At 40.5% G+C, this 22666-nt stretch overlaps 1 protein-coding gene across 1 annotated transcript; it reads right to left on the bottom strand.

Moving 5' to 3' along the window:
* Nucleotides 1-2947: 2947 nt before the first annotated feature.
* On the bottom strand, nucleotides 2948-20842 carry inpp5jb (inositol polyphosphate-5-phosphatase Jb). The gene is made up of 13 exons (XM_069178320.1): nucleotides 20207-20842; nucleotides 14201-14715; nucleotides 12700-12807; nucleotides 12314-12422; nucleotides 9813-9929; nucleotides 8701-8876; nucleotides 8438-8549; nucleotides 7890-7999; nucleotides 6790-6997; nucleotides 6393-6530; nucleotides 6191-6274; nucleotides 6006-6110; nucleotides 2948-5840 (listed from the first exon to the last, which is right to left on the bottom strand). Exons 2-13 carry the CDS (start codon nucleotides 14701-14703, stop codon nucleotides 5481-5483), a joined length of 2130 nt encoding a protein of 709 aa, XP_069034421.1. The 5' UTR covers nucleotides 14704-14715; nucleotides 20207-20842; the 3' UTR covers nucleotides 2948-5480.
* Nucleotides 20843-22666: the final 1824 nt, after the last annotated feature.

Here is a 22666-nt window from a genome sequence, read left to right as displayed (position 1 = left end):
TTCATGTCCTTTACTTAATTAAAAGTACGAACACCACTTGTCCTGCATTAAAAACCTTTGTTAAGAATGTAGCTAAGTATCATCAGAAAAAATGTGCTGAAAGTATCAAAAGTAAACAGTATGCAGTAAGTAATCTCTGTCTTTTACCATTGTATTTGATGTTTTTTAATTAATATTATATTAATGTTACATTAATGTGCCTTTTGGTGCTAAAGTTAATTAAGGTTGTGCTTATCTTTATGCACAGTTGATTAGTTTAATGTACAGTGATAACTCTTATTCTATAAGATTGTGTTTGTATCGTTTCTGTTCAACAAGAAAAACAATACATTTTCCAATGAATCCAAGTTGGTTTTGAAATAGTTTATCTAAAAATGTAGGACCCACAAAGGAACAGCTAATCCTTCAGTATATGAGAAAAATTCAAATTTCAATTCACCAAATTTGGAGATGAATGGTTTTTACTGGACAGAAAGGACATGAAAAACTGTAATCTTAAAATGAATTAACTAAAGCTGTAAGACAAATGTAGTGCAGTACAAAGTACATTATTTGCCTCTGAGATTTAGTGGAGTAGAAGTATAAAGCTGCATAAAATGGAAATACTCAAAAGCAAATAGCCTACCTCAATTTTTGATACATTCCACCTCTGCCCACACATATCCTTCTTGTATTTCTATATTCTTGATCAGTGCAGCACTCTTACTCTTCAAGCACAAATACCCCCGACACGTATGTAAATCTAACCTCTTAACAACCTCAAAATGAACATCAACCCCAAAATCTTAATAGCTTTTTTAAGAAGTAAGGAATGGCCAAGACTCCCTGATAGTCAGATAATAAGAGTCCAGAGAGACAATAGATGAAGGCGTAAAAGGTATAATTTTGTTTTGCTTACATCCATGACATCTAATTGCTATTTTTTTTATTATGTAAAACTCGTTGTGTGGTGTGTTTTATAATAGGCTGAGTGGACCAGACAAGAAATAAGTATTTCCTAAAAACCATCATGAAAGTTTGATACAAACCAATAACGATATAATTAATCTGATAAATTGCATTTATACTTGCTATCAGGAGAACATCAGAACATGTGCTTCCTTTGTGATACAGACAGATTAACCTGGAAATACATTTAGAAACAAAGTGAAAACTGGATAGTGGAGAGAAAAGCACATGCTGGAGATGTCATATCGAAAAATAAGTTGATTATATACTCAAAAAGCTCCTATCTCCCTCTTATGCTTCAAGCCCCATTGCATAATATAATCAAAAGCTATGACTGTAAAGATGTTGTGCCTTTATAGGCTACAGATGGTTTTAATTAATGTCTCAAAAAAGGGCCCTGTTATTTATTTGAGGAGATCAATGGTCTGAAACTAAGAAAAGTATTTCTGAGAGTATTTCTACTTTTAGTTTAGGAACATTGGATTACAGATCTTTGCATTTTACCCAGAGAGAATGGATTTATCCAGGTTCAGATGCACATGTAGAAGCTGGGGAAAAGCTACAAAGTTTGTGATGCAAAGAACAGGTTCATCAAAACAGCTTGTGTACATTTTTACAGTTGTTATTTTGAATGTTGTGACATTCTGCACATATTAATAATTTCAGTTTGAATATATGCTTGCCATTTTGAAATAGCATTCATAAAGGAGTAGACCACACAAACACAACCGCTTTTCAATCAGAGTCCAGTGTTACACAGAGACCTGATGTTCTACCTGACTTGCTCTGAAGACAGGTAACAAGGTCACCTCACTCTGTAAATCAACAGTCATTGTGAAGATTAGCTAACTTTACCAGCAGCTGTTGATCATACTGAAGAGGTTTACTGCACATATACGGTGGCTGATATCACACACTTAAACTGTTATTTATTTCCTGATGCTGGACATCTAAGAGAAAACCAAACTAACATTTCACACTCACACTACAACTTTGTTTGTATCATCAGCCTGTACCACTTTATTCAATTCATTCTCTGATTTTCATTGTTACCTGGGCTTATGGTGTTTAGTGTCACTAAACCAAGCAGCTCAATCCCTGTCCAGTGTTGCATCAGTGCAGTACAGTCAGCATGAATTTGCAGAATGGACACTTTCTTTTGAAAAAGTAGCATGATGCAAGATGCACCAGCTGTTGCCTTCTGCAGGATGTGTTGTTGTTTTTGTCATCCACATTTATTCAGAAAGCCTGAAATAGCAAGCAACTTACAGCGTAAACAGTTACCTCCCCAGACACCAAAACGGACACATTTACTCTTGTAATATCAATGTACAATGTAGGCCGATATTAAACTGTGCAATGTTTGTTTACTTACTTCGGATATCTTTCTTTTTTTTCTTTCTTTTTTTTATCACTGATCTACTTGCTATTGCACTCACCCCTTTGATGCTGTAATACTGCAAAATTCCCCTCTGTGGGACTAACTAAGGATTATCTTATTTTAATAAGAAGTCAATAAGAGCTGACTGGTTGTCAGAAGATTAACAGCAGATGGAAGGTATACCCTAATGATGATATTCATTGAAAGAAATGCATCACCTTCACGTAACAGAAGAAATGCTTGTACAGTACAGTTGTTGCACTAATGACCTTTATAGTTACTGACTAATGGAGATATGAAATGCACTTATTCATGTAAGGGTTTTAGCAACCCAGACTGTATTGTATCAGGGAATTATATTTACTCATCAACCTTATTTACTTTGTAAGTGCACATTTTAAGCTGAGTCACTGTTTCTGTTTCTTTATCTATCTCTATTTTATTCTTTCACAGACACACCTTTCCTAAAAAAAAAAAAAAATCTTTAAAGTTCTGTTTTTAACTAAATGTGATCGGTTTAAATGACATATACAATAGGAAAAAGAAATTCTCACATATATATATATATATATATATCAAATATATTTATATATAAAGACATTCAAAAAGCAGACAGACCACAGTTTGAAAGATAGTATATTATTTCTTTGGACAGTGTTGCACAAGTTTCTGGGTTGGAGAACAAAGCAAGCAACCCTCAAACAACCTTCTTGCCTCCTTGATCAAAGAGAACTATCCTTATAGGCCAAAAATCAATATCTCACAGGCTTGCTGTACTTTTTGTAGTTTCATTCACAGTTATGCAAACACCTGTAGACTAAACAATCTAGACTTTTGACAATAAATGCAACATTTGATCTGAATTCACTAATATGGAAACCGGAGAAATCACCATCTCTCGTCATACTTCCAAATAGGAAAGGAAAATAATCATCAATACTCTGTGATATCATCAGTATTAAAACATTCCCATTGAAATAATGCTCCCTCACTGGCCAGCAGAATTCAGGCTCATTTGACAGTTAAATAAGAAAATAAATACATAATTTAATTAAAATAATCTTTGTGGCATAGATGGTCTCCGATTATATATATTCTACAACACTTCATATTCCTCCTTTACATAAAGTTTCTTCTATTTTAGCCACATACAGTAATTGCAAAACAATAACATTCGGTAGACAGGTTTTTTAACTATTCACAATAATCACTGTTCATGACTGCAGCACTGAACATACTCATCTAAATTATCTAAAGTAGGACAATCTTTTTCAACATCTTATTTTAAACAAAAGGTCCAGTAGATTTCAAAACTAAGAAAATACATGAATGCACTATGAAATGATTCAAATAATTTTAGATTTACGCAAGTATAACTACTCAGCATTTCTTCATCTAACATTTACGCTGTAGTTAGATTATTTATACTGTCCTTACCATGTTTTTCTAACAATTTTCACAGCTACGATTATGACAAAGAGGATTCAAAAACAGCACTTTACGGCACAAAAAACACAGTACCGGAATGTACAGTATGTCCAGCAGCAAACCATGCAAACACGGTCACACCCCATTCACTGTCATTCACACATACACAAACACGCACCCACGCATACTTCCAGAAAAACACATACACAAAAATACTAATTACAAACATACACACTGAGGTTACAGCTACAACAGTATACACTGTCCTACGCTAACAGCCCAAAAGTACAAAGTGTCTAAGATGGTGCATCAGAGGTCACACAGTAACAATGCAAAACGACTATCGTGACGACTAATCACCCAGATTAACAGGGGAAGATCTGAGCAAGAGAGAAAACAAAAATAAACACAGTGAACTGGAAAGAGGAAACAAAAGTGACAAGTTAAAATCATATGAAAAAAAAAGATAGGACCATTTTGCTTTTTTGAAATATCACAGTAGATTTGTGATATTTCACAATAGTGGAACATGTCAGCTTTGTATCATACCACCTACAGTATAATACAAATCACTGTAGTAGCTCTACACAGTAGAGTTCCTGCTCACATTTGTATGAGATATTTAGATTGAAATAGTGTCTTGTGTTGGATTTTACTTGTTTCTATGTTGAAAACACCATGCAAAAAAGTAATGATTGTATTATATATTCAAAATGCAATCAAAGCAAGTATGTGATTTTTGTATCACTGCAGTTGAGCCAGCAGTAAGTGGCCAACAATCAATCAACTACTTCTGGCACGACAGCTGTGCTGTGTCAGCTGGCAGCTAGCCTCCATCACATCCCCCTACACAGATATGGCGCTCTATTTAAAGACCTTTACACTCACATTCACTCTCTACACTGACGTGTTGTGCTGCTGCCATTGCTAGTGGTGGAGCCCCCTCACACCCAGTCTCCACCTACTTTGGTTCTGCTGTTTCTATCCACCCTGGTGGGACTATCTCCATTGGTGCAACATTTGAAATGCTCCCTGCATATCATGTTGTGATGTGTGCCGACTCTTATCGCCAAGTCAAATTAGATGGCTATCTCCATTTGCAGAAACTAATGATGTGAGTGATTTCTGAATAAAATGCTGTTGGTGCGAGCTGTCATGATAGACACATGTTCCACAACTAAAGCAAACACAGGGATTTGTGAAAAATGTCTGTGTCAAGTATGTCATAGTCCTTGTCGCAAAAGCATTTTCTGTCACTTATATGCAGTCTACTGACATGACTGCTAGGTTCATCAGTGCAGAGTTTCAAACCGCATTTGGAAAACAAGGAAGATGGTTTCTAGAAAGTATTAATTACGTTTTTATTCTACATGACCAGAAATCCATGAGTATTTCCTAATGCAAGGTGTCAGGTCCCTGTACTGTTAACACCTGAGAACGGACAAAGATAGAAGAAACAGAGTGAAAGGTTTACAAATAATGAAAAAAGAAAAAAGAAAAAAAAAAAAAAAAAAAAAAAATCCACATAAAATGTGCACAGTTTAACAAAACAACTCAAGGCAAAGTAAACCTCCTGGACAAACCAGATGGCTATTCCTGAAAAGGATGGCATCAGGAACTGTACATTTTCATTGCAGAAAACATACAGCACGGTGGATGTATGGAATAAAAGACACAACAGTTGGTTATGTGACCTGTGACAACAGCAGGACCAGGTGGCGCATCACACACCTGAATCCTTTGTGTTTTTGTGTTTCTTCCCAGGAACAGACAGCTGGCTGCTGCTGCCCTCTACTGGGGATCCGGCGGACTCACGCTCTGTCGTGGTGCTTGATGGAGTGCCATCAGTGATGTTGAGTCCTTTCATCTTGGCCTGTGCAAGGCTGCCAGAGCGGCTGTGGCTGCTGCTGTGGCTGCGGCTGTGGCTGCGGCTGTGGCTGCGGCTATGACGGCGGCGATGCTTGCCCTTACGTGGACTCGGACTGCGGGACCTCATTTTCATGAGATGATTGCTGTCATCTTCTGAACTGAAGTCAGAGCTGTCTGAAGAACTGCCGTCATGGCCTGAAGTGGGAAGCTGGATCTGTGGATGTATGAAAAATAAATATAAAGAGTTGAATGAAGGGATTGAAATACAAAAAAAGAGCAGCAAAATATGAGTAGGCGAAATGAAAAAACTGGAAAGATGCAGACGATAAGATGCGCATTTGATTGCTTAAACCCCAAGAAAGCAGTGAGTTATGATTACCTGAAATGGCTCTGTTACACCCACAATAGTGCTCATGTTGTTGCTATAGTAACCCAAGATAAAGTCCCCTGAGTCTTTGGGCAATTCCTCCTCAGTAAAGGTTACCTGGAAAACAGTTAGTCAGACATTTATTAAATGTGAAAGAAGATGAACTCTGCAGAGAATTCAGAATGCACCCTTGTTACCTGATGTTCTTGTCGATGAAAATCAGCTTCCTCCTGCTTGGCCCACACATATCCCACATAGTCCTTGTGGTGTTTGAAACCCACCTATGGGGGCAGCATCATCATGAACTACATGATTAAAACTCATAATGCACACACCTACCTGATGGCTTACAAACATGGATTCTTCAAATGTTACATATTATTTGGTGACTCTAGTTACCTTGTACAGTCCAATCCAGTCCCATGAGCTGCGGGAATAGTTGGGCGCCAGTTTGAATATTGCTGTGGCATCAGCAATACTATTCCACTCATCCTCCACGACGAGTGTGACCAGGGCAACATCCACCTTGTATGGGAACTACAAAGAACATTTACCAGGGTCAAATGCTGGCTCCAAATGTATTAGTCTCATGCACATATTCTTTAGATATGTACTGAACTATATTGTAATTTTTAGAGTGCATTTTATTTCACCAAAGTTCTTATATTGCTGTTTGATATTGAAACTGAAAGTGTTATATTATCATATCAGCACCACTATCAATACCTTTCAAAGATGCAAGCCCTAATAATTATGAGTCAAAATTATTACTATAATGTACCGTAGTGTGTCTCACCTGTAGGGTAAAGATGGAGGAGACTGGTTTGTGGTCACTGACAGTGTATTCCATGTGACTTCGGTAGCAGTGCTGTGTCACTTTGCTCCCGCTGCTCAGCCCTGAAATGGAGACACGCTTCCCTACTCTCAGAGTGGCATCGGCAGATGCGGTGGCTCTAAGGCGCCACAGGATCCGGTCGGTCCAAGCTGGTTTACGTTTCTTCCCACTGGGATGTTACCGGAAACAGAGAGACAGAGCAAGACAAAAACTCAAATTACCACCTTGCGGTTATATGTCTCCGCCAAACAGTCAAGCTTCAGGTATCCATGTCTGTCCAGACTCATTTAGTAAATAAAGTGAAGACTTTGAAGGAATTAGGCCAATAAAGTTGATTCTGATAGAAAACAAAGTTGTAATAATGACAGCAGACGATGCTTCAAATATGGATGTTGCTGCAAAGGAGCTACAAACTCTAAAACGTGGATTTTTCCCACACACATCTACTTGACAGAGACAGGACAGACAGACGATCTATACAATCAGCACAATATCAAGGTGGACACTCAAGACTAGTGTCACCGAGTCAGTATCCAAACAGATGTGTAATATGGTCACAATTCTCCCCTTCTGTTCCTGAGTAATGGTGTTGAATGATGGCCAGAAAATTATTTTTGCAGAAGAATATGATGTTACAGTGAAGTTAACCTTTGAAATTGTTTTCCTATTAGACATTTGTGTAGAATTTTGTCATATTAAGAGTGCGAATTCTTGAGTTATGGTGACAAACGGATTTTGTGAGGTCACAGTATGTTTTGAACACTAAAGTCAAGTCCAAACGAGCTTTTGTGCCAAATTGGAAGAAATTCCCTCAAGGTGTTCCTGAGATATCACATTCACGAGAACAGGATAGAGGGCCAACCGGGAAACATAAAAGCCTTCAGCCACAGCTGTCATCCAGCACAGAGGCATACAAAAATATCATCTTGTTTAAAACCAACACTTGAAGGAAGAAACAAGAACTTCTGTACTTTCTTCAGGCTAGTGAGGACCTTTCAGGGAGGACAGTGTATTAACTCTTATTGAGCTGGGCTGTGCGATATCTGCCCAGCAACACCAACCTTGTGTCGTATGTATTTGTTCCAACGTCAAACTTGTAGGTAGGAGGAAATTTCAGCGGACCCTCTTGGAATCCCTCCAACACTGTCTCACCGTCTTTGGCCATGTTCAGCTGTAAAAAATTCAATCAACAGACATCACATACTTCTTGATAATTACTGACGGCTCTTGTAGGAAGAGTATGTTTCTCTATTGCCCTCTAGTGGCATTACCTACATAGTCCACAATAGGAGAGAAGGCAATACATTGTGTACTTCCTGACTTTTTAACATAATTTCAGCTTGTAAAATTACAAGTCTTCACAAGCCTTCTGATTCACAAACAGCCTCTCTGGGAAACAAGTCTGGCAAGGATTTCAGAGTATAGAAGCTACTACTGTTCTCTAAAAATGAACCCAGTTAAAACTCAAACCAATTGGGTGCTATGAATACAGATGAGGAAAAGTACAAGTTGTATCCAGTGCTTTTCAGGAAGACCACATGCAGAAGAGTTACATTTGTTTTCACAGATTTCTCTATTTACATATATATTACAAAACCTTTATTTTTACCTGATCCTTTTCCCACAACATGGGAAACCTGTTGCTATCAATGGCAGATTTTACCACTTCCATATCCAGGCCATCAATGCGGAAATTGAGATCCCCAAACCAGAACACTAGACTGAAAAAAATGAGTAATTTCATAAATTCAAACAAGTACAAGAATAATAGTACTTTTTAAATGCTGATTGAGAAATGATTTCCGCATAAAAAGAAGTGTGTGTGTGTGTGTGTGTGTGTGTGTGTGTGTGTGTGTGTGTGTGTTGACTTACTCATGGTCAAGAACCCCAGTGGCAGCCTGGCCCTCAAACTGCTGCTGCTGCAGGATGCTCTCAAAGTCCTCCATGCGCTGCTCTGAGTTTTCCATGTGAGCCGGCAGGTGGCAATTGAGGAAGCAGATGGTGTGACCAAACACTGACATACGGGCACTCACTCCACCTTTATTCCCCTGTCACACGGACAAGCACAGCAGAAGTTCAAACGCTATTAAAGAAAAGATGGCAGCCACTGGTGAAAAGAGAGAGAAGACAGTTGTGTCCATTTATTTCCCTCGAAGCAAAATTAAATGAATAGTTGAATTAAATAATATTGGCAGTGATAAAAAAATTTTTTTTAAAAAGTGTCTCAGGGCAGTAATTAGTATGTCAATGTTTCTACTGTATTGTATATGTGTCTCTGGCATAGAAAAACAGGAAGTCTAGTCATTAAAGAGCACTGAGGAACAATATCAATATTTAATGGTGACAGTGAAGTGCACAGTGCCCCCCCACTGTGCACTTCACTAGTACCCCCACAAGATGAGTCTGCGGATTTCCTCCCACCGTTCACTTAGCTGCTCTGACCCATTAAAACACAAAACATGTCGCGGTGCAAAATTTGCATGATGTGCTGATGCCTGTATGAGTATGTATGATTTGCAGGATGAAATTCGCTTGATAGTGCACCATACCTTTAGATATTGATCTGAGCCCTGAGTGTTCAGACAGTCCACTGTCTGATCACAAGAAAACTGGTACCGCTTGACAAAATTTCTATAAAGTACTTGCTCGTTTGTAGAAGTTCAAATCTTTATAACAGTTAAAACACATGAAGAATTACTTGCCTTTGGCTTAATTATTGTAGTACTTGATTTTCCAAGCATTAATAAAGACAGGCTGTCAGACACCAACATCGATCTCTTTAGTCTCATAAAACTAGATGAAGCAGTACTTGACTAACAAATTATAAGACCTAATATGATGCAGTCTTTAATGCATATGTTCAGTGTGTCCAAGATAAAAACTAATAAAGATGTGTAATCCACTTCTATGGATATCTCTGTTTCCATGTGTGAAGTTTACATAACACAGTGCTGATCACAGAATGGTGGCAGTGGCCATCTCACCCAGTAACCCCCGAGGCCTGTGCGGGTGGTCTCCGTCTGGACTCCACGGAGGAAAGGCAGGTGGAAGTATTTGGCAAACACCAGCAGTAAACACCCCTGCATCCGCTGGGATGTCACCTGAAGAACAGACAGGTGAGAAGGGACAGACATGAAGAACTTGATAAGTAGGCCGGAGAGTCAGCAGGGGGCACTTTGCATGATTCTGTAAAGAGAACAGCTGTAAAGTTCATTTTCACTACTGTATGAATATAAAATATCTGTCTCTAATGTCTCTCACTCCTCATTTTTCTATCCCCTTGCGTTTCAATTTTGCCCTGCAGGAGCCTGTGGCCTAGCTCTCCCACTACATCACATTAAGCACTGCACATTAAGGATGCTATAGCTTGTGGTGTACCCTTGCTGCGGTTTTAAACCCCCATACAGCAAAAAGCCCACAGTGACGGCACTTGATGGTTGGGTCCTCCACCATCTTCCCAAGCATATCTTGTTGTGCACCATAATAATATGCAGATTTTGACATTTGCGCATCACTGGTGTGAAAAAACAATGCAGATATTTTTGTGTTTCACAAGATAGGCAGGAACATGACATGCACATTTGTTAAGTGAAACACGCACTTGCATGCGATGTCAACCCCCTCCCCCAGATATGTATGTTTATCACTGCCGCTCCCTTTTCCCATCCAGTTATCTACACATCCCAACCCCCAACCACAGTCTGAAGCACAATCACGCCCGGCCTGAAATGCCCTGCGGGCAGTAATGTAGGCTTACATCTCCACGTGACAGAAGACCCTATTGCTTGTATACTAACTGGCTATTTGAACGACTTTGTTGCGTAATGGATTCTACTGAACCGTAAAGTGGACCGACTTTATTTTCTGGTTTGTGTGTAGACACAAACAATGAGTGTGTGTGTGTGTGTGTGCTTGTGTAAAGTCTGAGAGAATGTACCTTTGCAAGCGTACACTGAGGTTGAATAGCATGTCTTATCAACATCAGTGAACATTGGAAGCTCCTGAAGGCTGCCAAGCTACATTTTTGGCTCAGAACAGAAAATACTTTTAAGCCCAGAGACAAGTGTGTTAGAGACAGAAAGAGAGAGAGAGACAGAGAGAGCGAGAACGAGCATGTGTGCAGCTGTGTATGTTTGACCTTGTGCAGCACACACATGACTGAAGAAATGAGCTGTGAGTAACAAGTGTGATCTTAGCACGACTGCCTGGGAATTTGGAAGAAGTTCAGTGCAAAATATCAGCTTATTATTGAAGTCTCTAAGACATGCTAAGAGGAAGTTTCTGCCTCTGTATGTATACAGAGTTATGCTGCAGCACATTCAGTACGTTGCGCCATGCTGCAAATAGAGTCTGCAGCCAGAAAAAACTGCCTTTGTTAATACGTGGACCGTAATTACAGTGACAATCAGCAGCAACCGTGGTGAGTTGCCAGAAAAAAAGTGTCTTGTTAGCTCTGTGCTTCTGCTGCAAAGGGCGGATTTGAGGAGGCTTTCTTTTGCTTGCAGCGGTTACCGTTTGAACCTGACAATGAGTCTTAATGCGGAGACTATCTAAAAGCAGTGAGAACAGATGGGGTGTCTTGTTACTACGTGTCTGTCCACCATGTCATGGCCACACAGACTCTTACTGACACAACCGTGGGTCTCCTTCTGCTCAAGAGCTTGACAAACTCCCACTTACACATTCACCAACCTGCTCACAGCATTAGTATCCACTAGAAGCACACAAAAAGGTCACATCGAGATGATTTTAACGAGGTTTAAACTAACGTAGCCGACCATGAGATAGCTGGAGGACAGCATCAGCCTCACTGTCAGAGGCCCATCAACACTGACAACGACATGATCCAAAAATAAAACAGCACCCTGGGAGACATTTGCCTAGCTCTTTCAGCTCGACAGCTGATTCACGCTCTCTGGCTCACCATGCCGACAGAGCAAAGCATCGTTTCAGATGCAGGGAGACAAACACCAACCACAGCTGCGGTATGTGCTACTTAATACAGAAAATACCAACACTTCTTAGGAAAATAAACATCCGAATGATTTCTACATAATAGTTTTTTATAATATTCTACATGAATAGGTCCATGCTTTTAATGAATATATATTAAGAAGACATATAACCTGCTAGGTTTTTACATGTCTGTGTATGTTACCTTCACACTGGGTGTGTGAGGCCACCATGAAAGGCAAAGATTGAGGAAAAGGGGCCACTGTACAAGTATAAAGACACAGAAAGGGAAAGCAAGAGTCAGTGAGAGCTCGGCTTTGCATTATCAGCTTGGCAGACAGCGGAAGATAGCAGATACGCTGACATTACACACCTGCTATACATTATCACCACATCAGTTGCTCAGGGAACAAAATGAGCCGAAACAGCAAGAAGCAGAAATCTCGTCAGCAATCACGTAATGCATATGAATCTAAGCTGTTTTATTATGCGAGTGTGTGCATATGTGTTTACAATATAAGCCATTACTGACCAGCACATAACCAAAGGGGCTGAGTCTCTCCATGCAGACCTCACTCCACTGGTCTGTGAAGAGGACATCTTTCAGTCTTTTGTTAATCATAGAGTTGACTTCCTGCAGCCTTGAAGAAAAAAATGACACAACAGGGCAAAAGGGTAAAGAGCCAAAAAAGATGTAAGAGGAGCTAATGAGAAGGAGCTTTGATAATGTAATAGAGGATTAATAAATGCAAGAGAATATTTGCCAAAGGGAGAGAGAGAGAGACACAGTCAAATCTGAGTTGACTGCACATCATTGACATCGTCTGCAGAGTTGATGTGGAACAAGTGAATGTCAATGGACACTTGACCCTTTATGTTGAAGAAGCAGAATGACTGTGGCCACCACAAAACACTCACCCGATAATATACATGTCTGTGTTTCCATCACCCACATTCAGCCCCAGCAAAGAAGTGATGTCATCAGGCGGCGTGGCTGAACCCACATTCCAAGTGATGATGTGCAGCCTGTTGGAAAAGTGTTTTTTTTAACATCTCTCATAAACGCTCGTCTCCTGCGCACCTGTCAGAACCTACAGACGCTGAATGAGACAGCACAATCTTTGTATTAGCAGATCCCTATGCGTCATATCAGCCCTAACAACACTGACATAGTCCTTCCTCTTAGTTTCTCACCACAATATGCGAGGTCAGCTGTATTCTTTATTCGACTTTTTTGACATGTCAGAAGCAACTGTATTTTCAGTTATCTACCCATCAATTTGGCCTCACAAAACCATTAATCATCATGTACTCAAGTCAGTCATTCTGAGGCAGAAGAAATTGCATTAAAACACTTAAGACAAATTAATAATAAGTAAAAACAACAGACATTACAAAGCAACAAACGTAGACAAACAGATGATGTTGATTTTCAGCAGCTGGACCAGGACAAACACATGCAAGTTGGGTGTGAATAATAGACTGGTGTAACTTGCCTCTCAGTCTGGGGTACAAGTGGATCAAAAATTCCCCTGCATCTCAACGTTTTTATGATGTAGGATATTTAGGGACCATCTAGTGCCATACCAGACATATCAGAACTTTCAGAAACACACGGATGAGTCTTCACATCTTTTACCTAATTCAGTAGGTGGTGATCTCCCAAGGGAGTCAGACATTTTCTCATGATGCTCACTGACTAACAGTGTCATGATTCAAACTTCCACTTAATGCCACTTTTATAATTAGAATTAGTCAACCTTTTTGTTCATCAAATGACTTAAATCAGACTTCTGCAGCTGTATTTTTTTGTAAAACTGCATGTCATCTCTATGAACAGGCAATGCATTTAGCTATGATCAAATATAAAACACTATCAATGCTTTTCCGAATTTTAATTTTTTTATATTTTACCTAACTCTAAGCATCATTACAACATTCCAGCCAAGTACAAATTCACTGACTCATCAGTGTCTCAATCTTTGGCTTTGGCTCAGCAACATCAGTTCAGTGTACAGTGATTCATTACCTACTAAACTGAACACTGGCCATTCAGGTAAAACCATATTACCCTTTTGAACATTTTTTTAGTCCCTAGAAAGGATATACTGTAATTTATGGAGAGAAAAGGAAATTAATTGAACTTGAATCAGGGATTTGCTGGTTGAATTTGTAACCCACTAATGTGTAAGTTTGTCATACAGTAACAAATAACTGTCTTAAGATCAGAGTGTTTAGCAAAACTCACCACCATTTGGCCACAAATTCACAGTAATAATGCCGCCATGCAGACTCAACTATCATTGTATAAATATAAATGGATGTTGTGTGCCAAGGCTAATCTTGCTGATCTGTCTGGGAAAGATAGGTCCTGTGGAGAAATAAATGTCAGGACACACACAGAGATCAGGAAACTTGCCTGAAGTCTTCCACAGTCTGGGACTGAGTGTCGGCTGTGCCTGCGACAGAGAAGGCCCTCTGTGCATGAGGGTTCAGGTGAGGATGCACATGCCTGCTGGCAGTTGGGTAGGGGACCGAGGCAGCCCTAACTGGGTGGTGGCCTGGACCTTTAGGACCGACCTTTACATGGGGCTCGCTGCGCTCTCCTTCGACTGCTGCAGGGCGGGAGGGTTTGGCAGAACTTGCCACATTGCCATCAGGAATGCTCTCATTTTGGTCAGCTAGAGGACTGGGTTCAGCTTTGGGCTCAACTTTAGGTTCGGAGATGTCAACAGAGCCCTCTACTCTGGCGCTCCTCTGGGGCCGCCGAGGCCTGGCAGGAGCTGCAGGCTGGCCGATATCAGGATCAGTGTCCGGAGGCACTGTATCTGATGCTGGACCTGAAGTTATTGTTAAAGCTTCTGTTCCTCTGTTCGGGTTGTCCTCTTGTGTTTGGCTTTGGCTCGGATTATCTTGGTCCATTTCTTAAGATTTCTGTGACAACAAAAAGAACAGGAATGCTTGCACTTGCTTGATACATATTGTGTTTGCATTTTAGGAATCTAACAGCCAGAACATCTTACACAGCTGACCCTGAAAAGCTATGATGTTTTTAAGGTCCGAGAAGATCAAAGTGTGCGATGCAAAGATGACATGAGGAAAATAAATTAAAATAGGAGCTAAGAGGAGCTTACACTGAAAAACTGGAGAGCGCAACATGCAGTTGCTTTCATAAATGACAAGTCAATTCAGCTGATGAGTGTAAGACTGTCATGAGATCCTCTTCACCCAGCAGGACAGCTGAGTGAGTCATTCAAGCTACTAACTTCGTGACTGTTCAATTACCTGCCTTCTCATGGCCTTGGAAACAGCAACAGCATGTATTGATTTTATAAAACTGGAAGTACAAAATTCATTCAAAAACAACAGCAAAAAGGCAGGAAGAGACATTCTCTTACTGTCCTAACTTGAACTGGATAGGAGATTTGGAGAAAAAAAAAAAAAAGCCTGCAGAGTTAATCATCCACGCTAGTTCTACCTAGGCTGCCTGCCTGTCCTCCAGTAACCAGGGAGATACTCAGTCAGTTCATATCAGCTCAGAGCACCTGCCACACACTAACATGAGGAACCGCTGCACGGTTCAGAACAGCAGAAATCAACAGCATGGAATAAACAACAACACAGAGAGCGGGCGCTGCAGAGAGATCAGACAGGCAGAGAGGAGACACAGAGCAAAGGAGGACAGAAATAATAGAGGAATTAAAGGCAAATGGTTCAAATAACAATTCATTGAATTAATGTGTGACTGCATGTCTCTTAAAATTGTAGATCGATAGAAAACAATGGCAATTCAAGCAATTGAATCACTATTATTTCTGATTCCAATGCAAAACATGTGCAGCTTTTTGACAAAAATGTATAAATAACTGAGCAATTATGGTGATATACATGATGGCTGAAGACAAAAGCTTGCTATGCCACTTCCATGGAAAAATATGCTCGTACAATTAAGGAAAAAAAATCAAATGGAGAACGAAATGATGTACGCTGCCAACCATGAATTATTCATCACCAAAGCGAGGGTCGTTTAGATGTTAAAACTAAATATCAGCCACATAGATGGGAACAAGTTCTTGTGCTTGTGGACATGTCCGAGCCTTAAAAGAGCTGATTTGGGCATCCATCAGTCAGTTAGTGGCTTAAGTCTGATGTGTGAAAAAAGGTCCAAAAATGTCAGTGTCACATTTTTAATGAGGGAAAAGAGACGCCTAACCTTTTGGGTGTAAATCATGGCAAACATTAACCCACTGCATTTTTTTGACATGGCTGAAATAACATCCTGTGCTTTATGGACACCGTTTTGGTCAGCAGGGAGGAAGGGCTATCCGCTTGGGGATACAGAAATAACAGAGCTCTCTCATAATTATTCACATGACCTTGAAGACACAGAGGCCATGACTTTCATGCAGAGACGAAAGCTGCCTCTGTATTCCACATGTGCCCAGAAACATGTTGGTCTTTCAGTCCACCAATAACCTGGGGCCTGGCTGGGCATGATGTATTCCTATGGTCCATGTATGGCATTGAGTGGGGGGAGTGTAAAGGAGGAGGGTGAGTGGGCACACGTGGGAGTGGGAGGGTGCAAAACGAGCTACAGGGAGCGGGAGGCAGAGCCAACCGAGAGCCCATTCAGTGACAGCACTGTCTCCTCGCAGAATGCCTCTAAATTGATCCTCTCACACTTCCCTCTGGCAATGTCTATTTTTCCAAGCTCTAATCCCCCCCCCCTTCTCTCTTTCTCTCTCTCTCTCTCTCTCTTATCATCCCATTTTCTAATCCTTCCTCCCTCACCATCTTCCCCAAGACTCTGTTGTTCCATCTTACCCACCTTCACTGTATGGAAACTGAATCGCTCACTCCACCTATTTAGTTTTCTCCATTTTTCCTTTTCTCATCAAGCCAAGTGCCTTTACTATTCCTGAAAATGTCTCTTGTCCCCACTGCACTCTGAGGTGACACTTACCCTCCTCCTGCGACACGCTGTGTATTGTTTCCCTCGGCCAACCATCTCACAGTCCCTATCAATGACGTCAACATGCCACAGTCTCAGCGGCCACCGTCACAACAACCAAACATAGATCATAATCAGTGGCAATGTATGTTTGTGTGATTCGGATTATAGGAGAAAAACTGGAGAATGATGAATTTTCAAACCATGTTGTAGTTATTGCACAAAAATATCTGAAGACAAGGTGAGGTGTGTGAGAAATGAACACTTTATGAAAGTGAAAATGAAGGAAGGAAAACTAAAACTTGAGATATGGATGTTAATGGAAGTGGTGCATGCAAGTTTCTCTGCTTGTATTTAGGAAAACATATTCTTCCGCCTTCCAAAAATACAGTGCAATTCATCTTTTTCACTCACTCACTCACACAGACACACGCACACACACACACACACACACACACACACACACACACACACACACACACACACAAAATAATGTTGATTTTCTTTATGCATGACAAAGCTAGTACCAAATATTTGCCTTTCTGGGAATAGTTGTGACAGACTACCACTTCTTATTCCTCTCACGTTCACAGAGGAGAGAGTGGAATGATTTGATTATAACAAATGTGTCATAGTGTTTACATGCACCCTCCTGAGGGGGTGAGAGCTGAGTGAGCCAGGAAGGATGTGGAGTAACCCAAACAGCAGTCTACAGCCAGCCTCCTTGGCTCCTTTGGTGGGATTAAATGAGCACACAGATAGGTTTGAGTGAATGAGTCGGGCAAAAGGTCAGAAAACATACTGCTTTCTTCTTCAGGGGCATACATAAAGGAAATCATGTATAGCCTCACTCTGAGTTATCTTTTATCTTACATCACTGGCTCTGCATGGCTGCGTTGCATCAACCCAGTCTTTCCAGCCATGATGTTGATCGCATTTTACCTTCTTTAGTGTTTAATGTTGAAATTACAGCCAAACCGAGTGTTGGTGTTGAGGGCCTCCAGTGCCATATGCCCCTGTGACAGGGATACTAATGATGACCTGGACAGAAATGACACCGGCAGCTGCTGCCACAGCTGTAAATGGCTCCTCCAGGTCCTAGTGCCACTGAGTATAACTCCCTTGTATCCAGGGGGCCTCATCTTTCTGATCAGCTCATAGCCAAGGCTGCAGGTTGTCAAAATGATTTTGCTTACAATCTAACAATGAAGAAACGTGTTGACAACATACAGTGTAACGTCTGCGTTGCAAACCTATGTTGTAAGATGCAATTTCAGAGTCTGTCAATTAACAATAATGGAAATCAGCCAAATGGAAACATTTACTGATGCATTCTGCTTAAAAGGCTCTCTGCAGAGAAAAAATATCACCATGTTGTTATTAGATGCAAAAGCAACTTCTCATTTACCAGATAATTGACATGCAAAAGTCTATTTAGCAATATTAAGTAATTGGAATAACCTAGTGATAAAAATAAATTCAATGACCAAAAACTCATTAGGGATGTTAAAAAAAGATCCTTGGACTGGCACGCGAAATAGCCCCGATTCATGTGTACTAATGTCTGCATGTGTATGAAATGCTCTCATACAGAGAAGTCGGTTGGTTGCCACATTTACCTTTCTGCAGAGTTACTGTTTTTTAAATAAGAATAAGGAAGAAACATAGACAAAAAGTTGCAACAGCAGCTTCACAGTAATGCAGCTGCTGCTCCAGTAAATACTGACAAAACTTGTTAGGTCAGGGTTAAACACTGCATTTGGACTAAAATTGCTGAGTGTGCATTGTTTTGGAATCCAGTTATTATAATTCTTTTTACATAACAATTATATTGGTACGTCATCAGTATTGGCCAATATCGGCTTTAAAATGAAATATCCGCATTGGCCCAAAATTAACCTTCCTGCCGATATGACAGGCCAAAAAAATGACGCTTTAATTATGCCTAAATGCTGAACAACATGTTCCCGGTGCGAGGGTGCTTTTAGTGGCTCTCAAGTGTGAAAGAGTGTGCCACAATATGTCGGTGGCGTGGAGGTTTTTTAAAGTGTCTGAAACGCATGTCACCCATTGGTTTGCGAACTGCAGTTTTGAAGTCTTGAGACTAGCATTTTGGCCGTCCATATCTTGGTAGTCTGGAGCCAGAAGTGACCATATTCGGATGCACTACGGAGGAGCGATTTGATTCGATCAGATTGGAAACCCGAGGACACTACACCCACCTCCCCATAGCGGAAACCTCACTGCATCACAGACCTTTCAATCCAACCAGACACCCCCACAAATATTCTGCTCTGTGAGGCCTAATATCTAATTAATGATGTCATTATTTTCAAAACAATGATCAGAAGGAGTGAATTTAGCCAGAAGTTGAATAGGAGTCTATTGGAGCCAGAGTTTTTTTGGAGCCAGCCCTTAGCGGTCGTTGGTGGTACTGCACTTGAAGGAATGTATTGGCTTCTCAGAAGCGACGTCTATTTTTATATACAGTCCATGGTCTGAAACAGTCATGTGAAAAGGAGCCACATCACATTCCTTCAACACTACAAATTCATTAGTCCATCATAAGAACCTTCTTCCTGATCATTGCATATATAGATATATCAGGATCAGGAACTGGCCAACACAGTTGGAAAATATTTACAAAAAATACAATATTGTGCATCCCTAATGCTGGTAGGTTAATCCTTCCTCAAGGCATACTATGTAGCCTACTGTACTGTGAGGCAGTGTAAGGGTAAAGTATATGTTACACTATATGAAATTACACTATGATAGTAGAACATAATGACAAATTTATGACATGGGTCAGTTATCTTTACGAAACATCTTCTGACTCCTCATGTGTCATTTGATATCTGGTAAACAGTGTCTATTTACCCATGTAAACATCAGAACACAATGTCTGCAATGTTCACTTTCACGTGAGGTAGGTGTTTTACATAGCCTACAACGGATAAAATGACTCATACCTTGGCTGTAAAAGGAGAACCGTTGGCCTAATTACACTCCCACTTCAAGCACAATTTCTTTGGCTGAAAAAGATGAAGGTCATTTTAATTGTGTTGTGTTTTGTGTCAGATATTATCTCAGACACATGAATGCCAGAGGCTGCATGTAGCCTATTGGTGTAAATGTGGTAGAGATCAGGGGGAGAAAAAAAAAAAACACGAGAGCAGTGTGTGTGAGAATCTATGTCTGGCATTGCAAAAGGTGGGAAAAGTGTGGATTTTGACAGGTGTACTCTGAATTATCATAGTGTCACGTTACAAACAACACACATCAATGCATCATGTTACATCCACGGAATCAGGTTTCCGGCATTTCTTTACAGTTGCTGTCAGAATAATACAAAAATAAACCGCGATATTTCCTGTATTGTTTACTGGAAGTATGTTTACACTACAAATGCCTCTGATAGGCTTCAAGTATGAACATAACGCATGCGTGCCGCTGGTTAATCATCACCTTTACCTGTTTGAGGACTTGAGCAGCTATGTTGGGTTTCTGCAGATGTAGACGTCGGTCAGTCCGGAGCTTCTTTGGAATATGTGAATTTACAAGAACGCCTCTCTGTTGACCAAAAACACACTGAACTTTCCTTTACAGCCGCCTCCCAGCATCTCAGCCCTGTCCCTCCTTCCTTCCCTCCTTCCTTCCTTCTTTCCTTCCTTCCTTGCTCGGCGGGGAGATGACAGAGCGGAGGGGCAGGTGGGTTCGGAGCTATGCTGGCGACGGGCAGGCTACATCTCTCAGAAACACACACACACACACACGCACACACGCACGCACGCACGCACACACGCACACACACACACACAAACACACACACACTCACGTCTCCTCCTGCGTTTAAAGACACAGGCTGCAGCGGCACGCCTACGCTCCGTGCCCTTCAAATTACAGAAGACGTCCGGGACAGCACGAGAGCGGGAGAGCGCGCGCTGCCGTAAACGAGCAGCCCCTGTCTGTTAATGATTACAGTGCAGTCCCACTGTCAAGCTCACAGATCTACGGCAGGTAGAAAAAAAACACACCTCGGCAGTTATAAACATGGCTTCCCTCTGCGTGCTGACTAGTTTCTGTTACACGTTCGTGCACGGACTCGACCTGGTTTCCATGAGAACATATCAAACTCTGACGTTAGCCGGTGACAGGGTGAGAGCCGAAGCAGGGTCCAATGGGAGCTGCAGTTCTATGGACTGTCAGTCTATGACAAGGAACTACTGCCGCCTACAGGTCGGTATGTGCGTGGCAGAGTTACAGAACAGCACAGGGCTGCATGCATGGCCTTACCTTGGCCCTTTAGTGACACTTTGACAGAAAAACATGGAACAGCAACATGTTGGGTCAGGGGTCAAGGTTACATTTAACTTCAATTTGCAATTGGTAAGCCCCCACAGAGCCTTTTCTTAATCAAATGAAGAAATGCCTTATGCCAAACTTGTATTAAATCCCCCTTTCAAAAAAGCTCTAGATCTCATCTTTCTATACATTCTGTCTCAGTTGTTATCTCTGGTTTGAGCTTCATAGAGGCTGATACACAGACAGTCCATTCTTTTAACTACATTTTGTCCATTGTAAAACAGATGCAACATGTTGCACATTTTTAACAAAGAAAAACAGTAACATAGATTTACATGTTTTAATAAATGACACAGTTAGATGACCTCGCTTTCCCACTCCATTTACAAAGCAATGGAGTGACAGTGATGCACCTTTGTTTATTCATTGTTTGTAATTAATGTTATTATATTCACTTTATAGAAATATGTCAAAATAAAAATTTGGAACTGGTGTGCCCTCTGTCATATATTCATTAAAACACCCGTTTGTCTGAAGGGAGCTAAAACAGCTCTACACTTTGCTAAAGCATCGGATAAGATGTTGCCATAGCAACACTGGAGGATACCTCATCAGTGTCTGTGACCTCTTTAATGTCTGTCGAAATTGATGAGTCAAAAACTATATTCGTGTGTGTATGCATGTATATGTGTGTGTGTGTGTGTGTGTGTGTGTGTGTGTGTGTGTGTGTGTGTGTGTGTGTGTGTGTGTGTGTGTGTGCCCTTTAAGGCGAAAGCTTTAGTAGTAAAAACTGTGCACTGCAGTTAATGAAATGGTTGCCTGAAGCTACTCAGTGTATGTAGAGGTAAAATTATTAAAAATCTGTTTACTGTACATTCCTTACCTCCTGATCGAGCACTCAACAATGATAGTGTTGATTGTAACAAACCGAGTTTATTATTTATGTCTTTAATAATAATTCAATAAAATGAACTGATGCATTTCTGACGTTGCTATGATTAAAAAGGTGCACCAGAAATTCTTTGACCTAGTTACAGATGTGAGCATTATTGGGTGGATTTTTTTTGTCTTTTTTTTTTTATCCTTCCAGTTGGTCCACTTTATCATGGATTAGTAGCCTCTTTCTTCTGCCCTGCTGTGAATCGCACTGACAAAAATTCCGTTTTTTGTGAAATACATGGTTCAGTGTTTTTTTCACAACCCGCTATCATGGTAGGCTACTTTATATTCTTTCACACTTTCCTTATTATACTGTGTGCCCTCAGTGTTTCTATTCGTTTGTAACCAATCAAATGGTATTCAGATCTAACTGCTCTTTAATTGAGCTAAAATATCTGGAAAATTAGGAAAATACCCCTGAAACATATGCAAAGGTGCACAAACTGTATTAGAAATGTATACACACTAAACAATATAGTATAATGCAGCAGCAATAAATACATCCATGTAAATGGAAATTTGACCTTGAATATAAGGAATCTGAAATTGAAAACAACCACAAAGGGCCAAACTGAGTCTTTTGTGTCAACAGAGTCCTGAAAGTTACTGACACAAATACTTGCAGCTCAGGTTTTGCCAAACACAACAATGATAAATAGTTCTGTATATATTCTGTATACACTACTGATA

Source organism: Embiotoca jacksoni, unplaced genomic scaffold (genome assembly GCF_022577435.1).
Source record: "Embiotoca jacksoni isolate LCO1_2020_lvr unplaced genomic scaffold, fEmbJac1.0.p SCAF_8, whole genome shotgun sequence".
Taxonomy (NCBI): Eukaryota; Metazoa; Chordata; class Actinopteri; family Embiotocidae; genus Embiotoca; species Embiotoca jacksoni.
The sequence above is the reverse complement of the archived record's forward strand: the minus strand, read 5'-3'. Positions and strand labels throughout refer to the sequence as shown.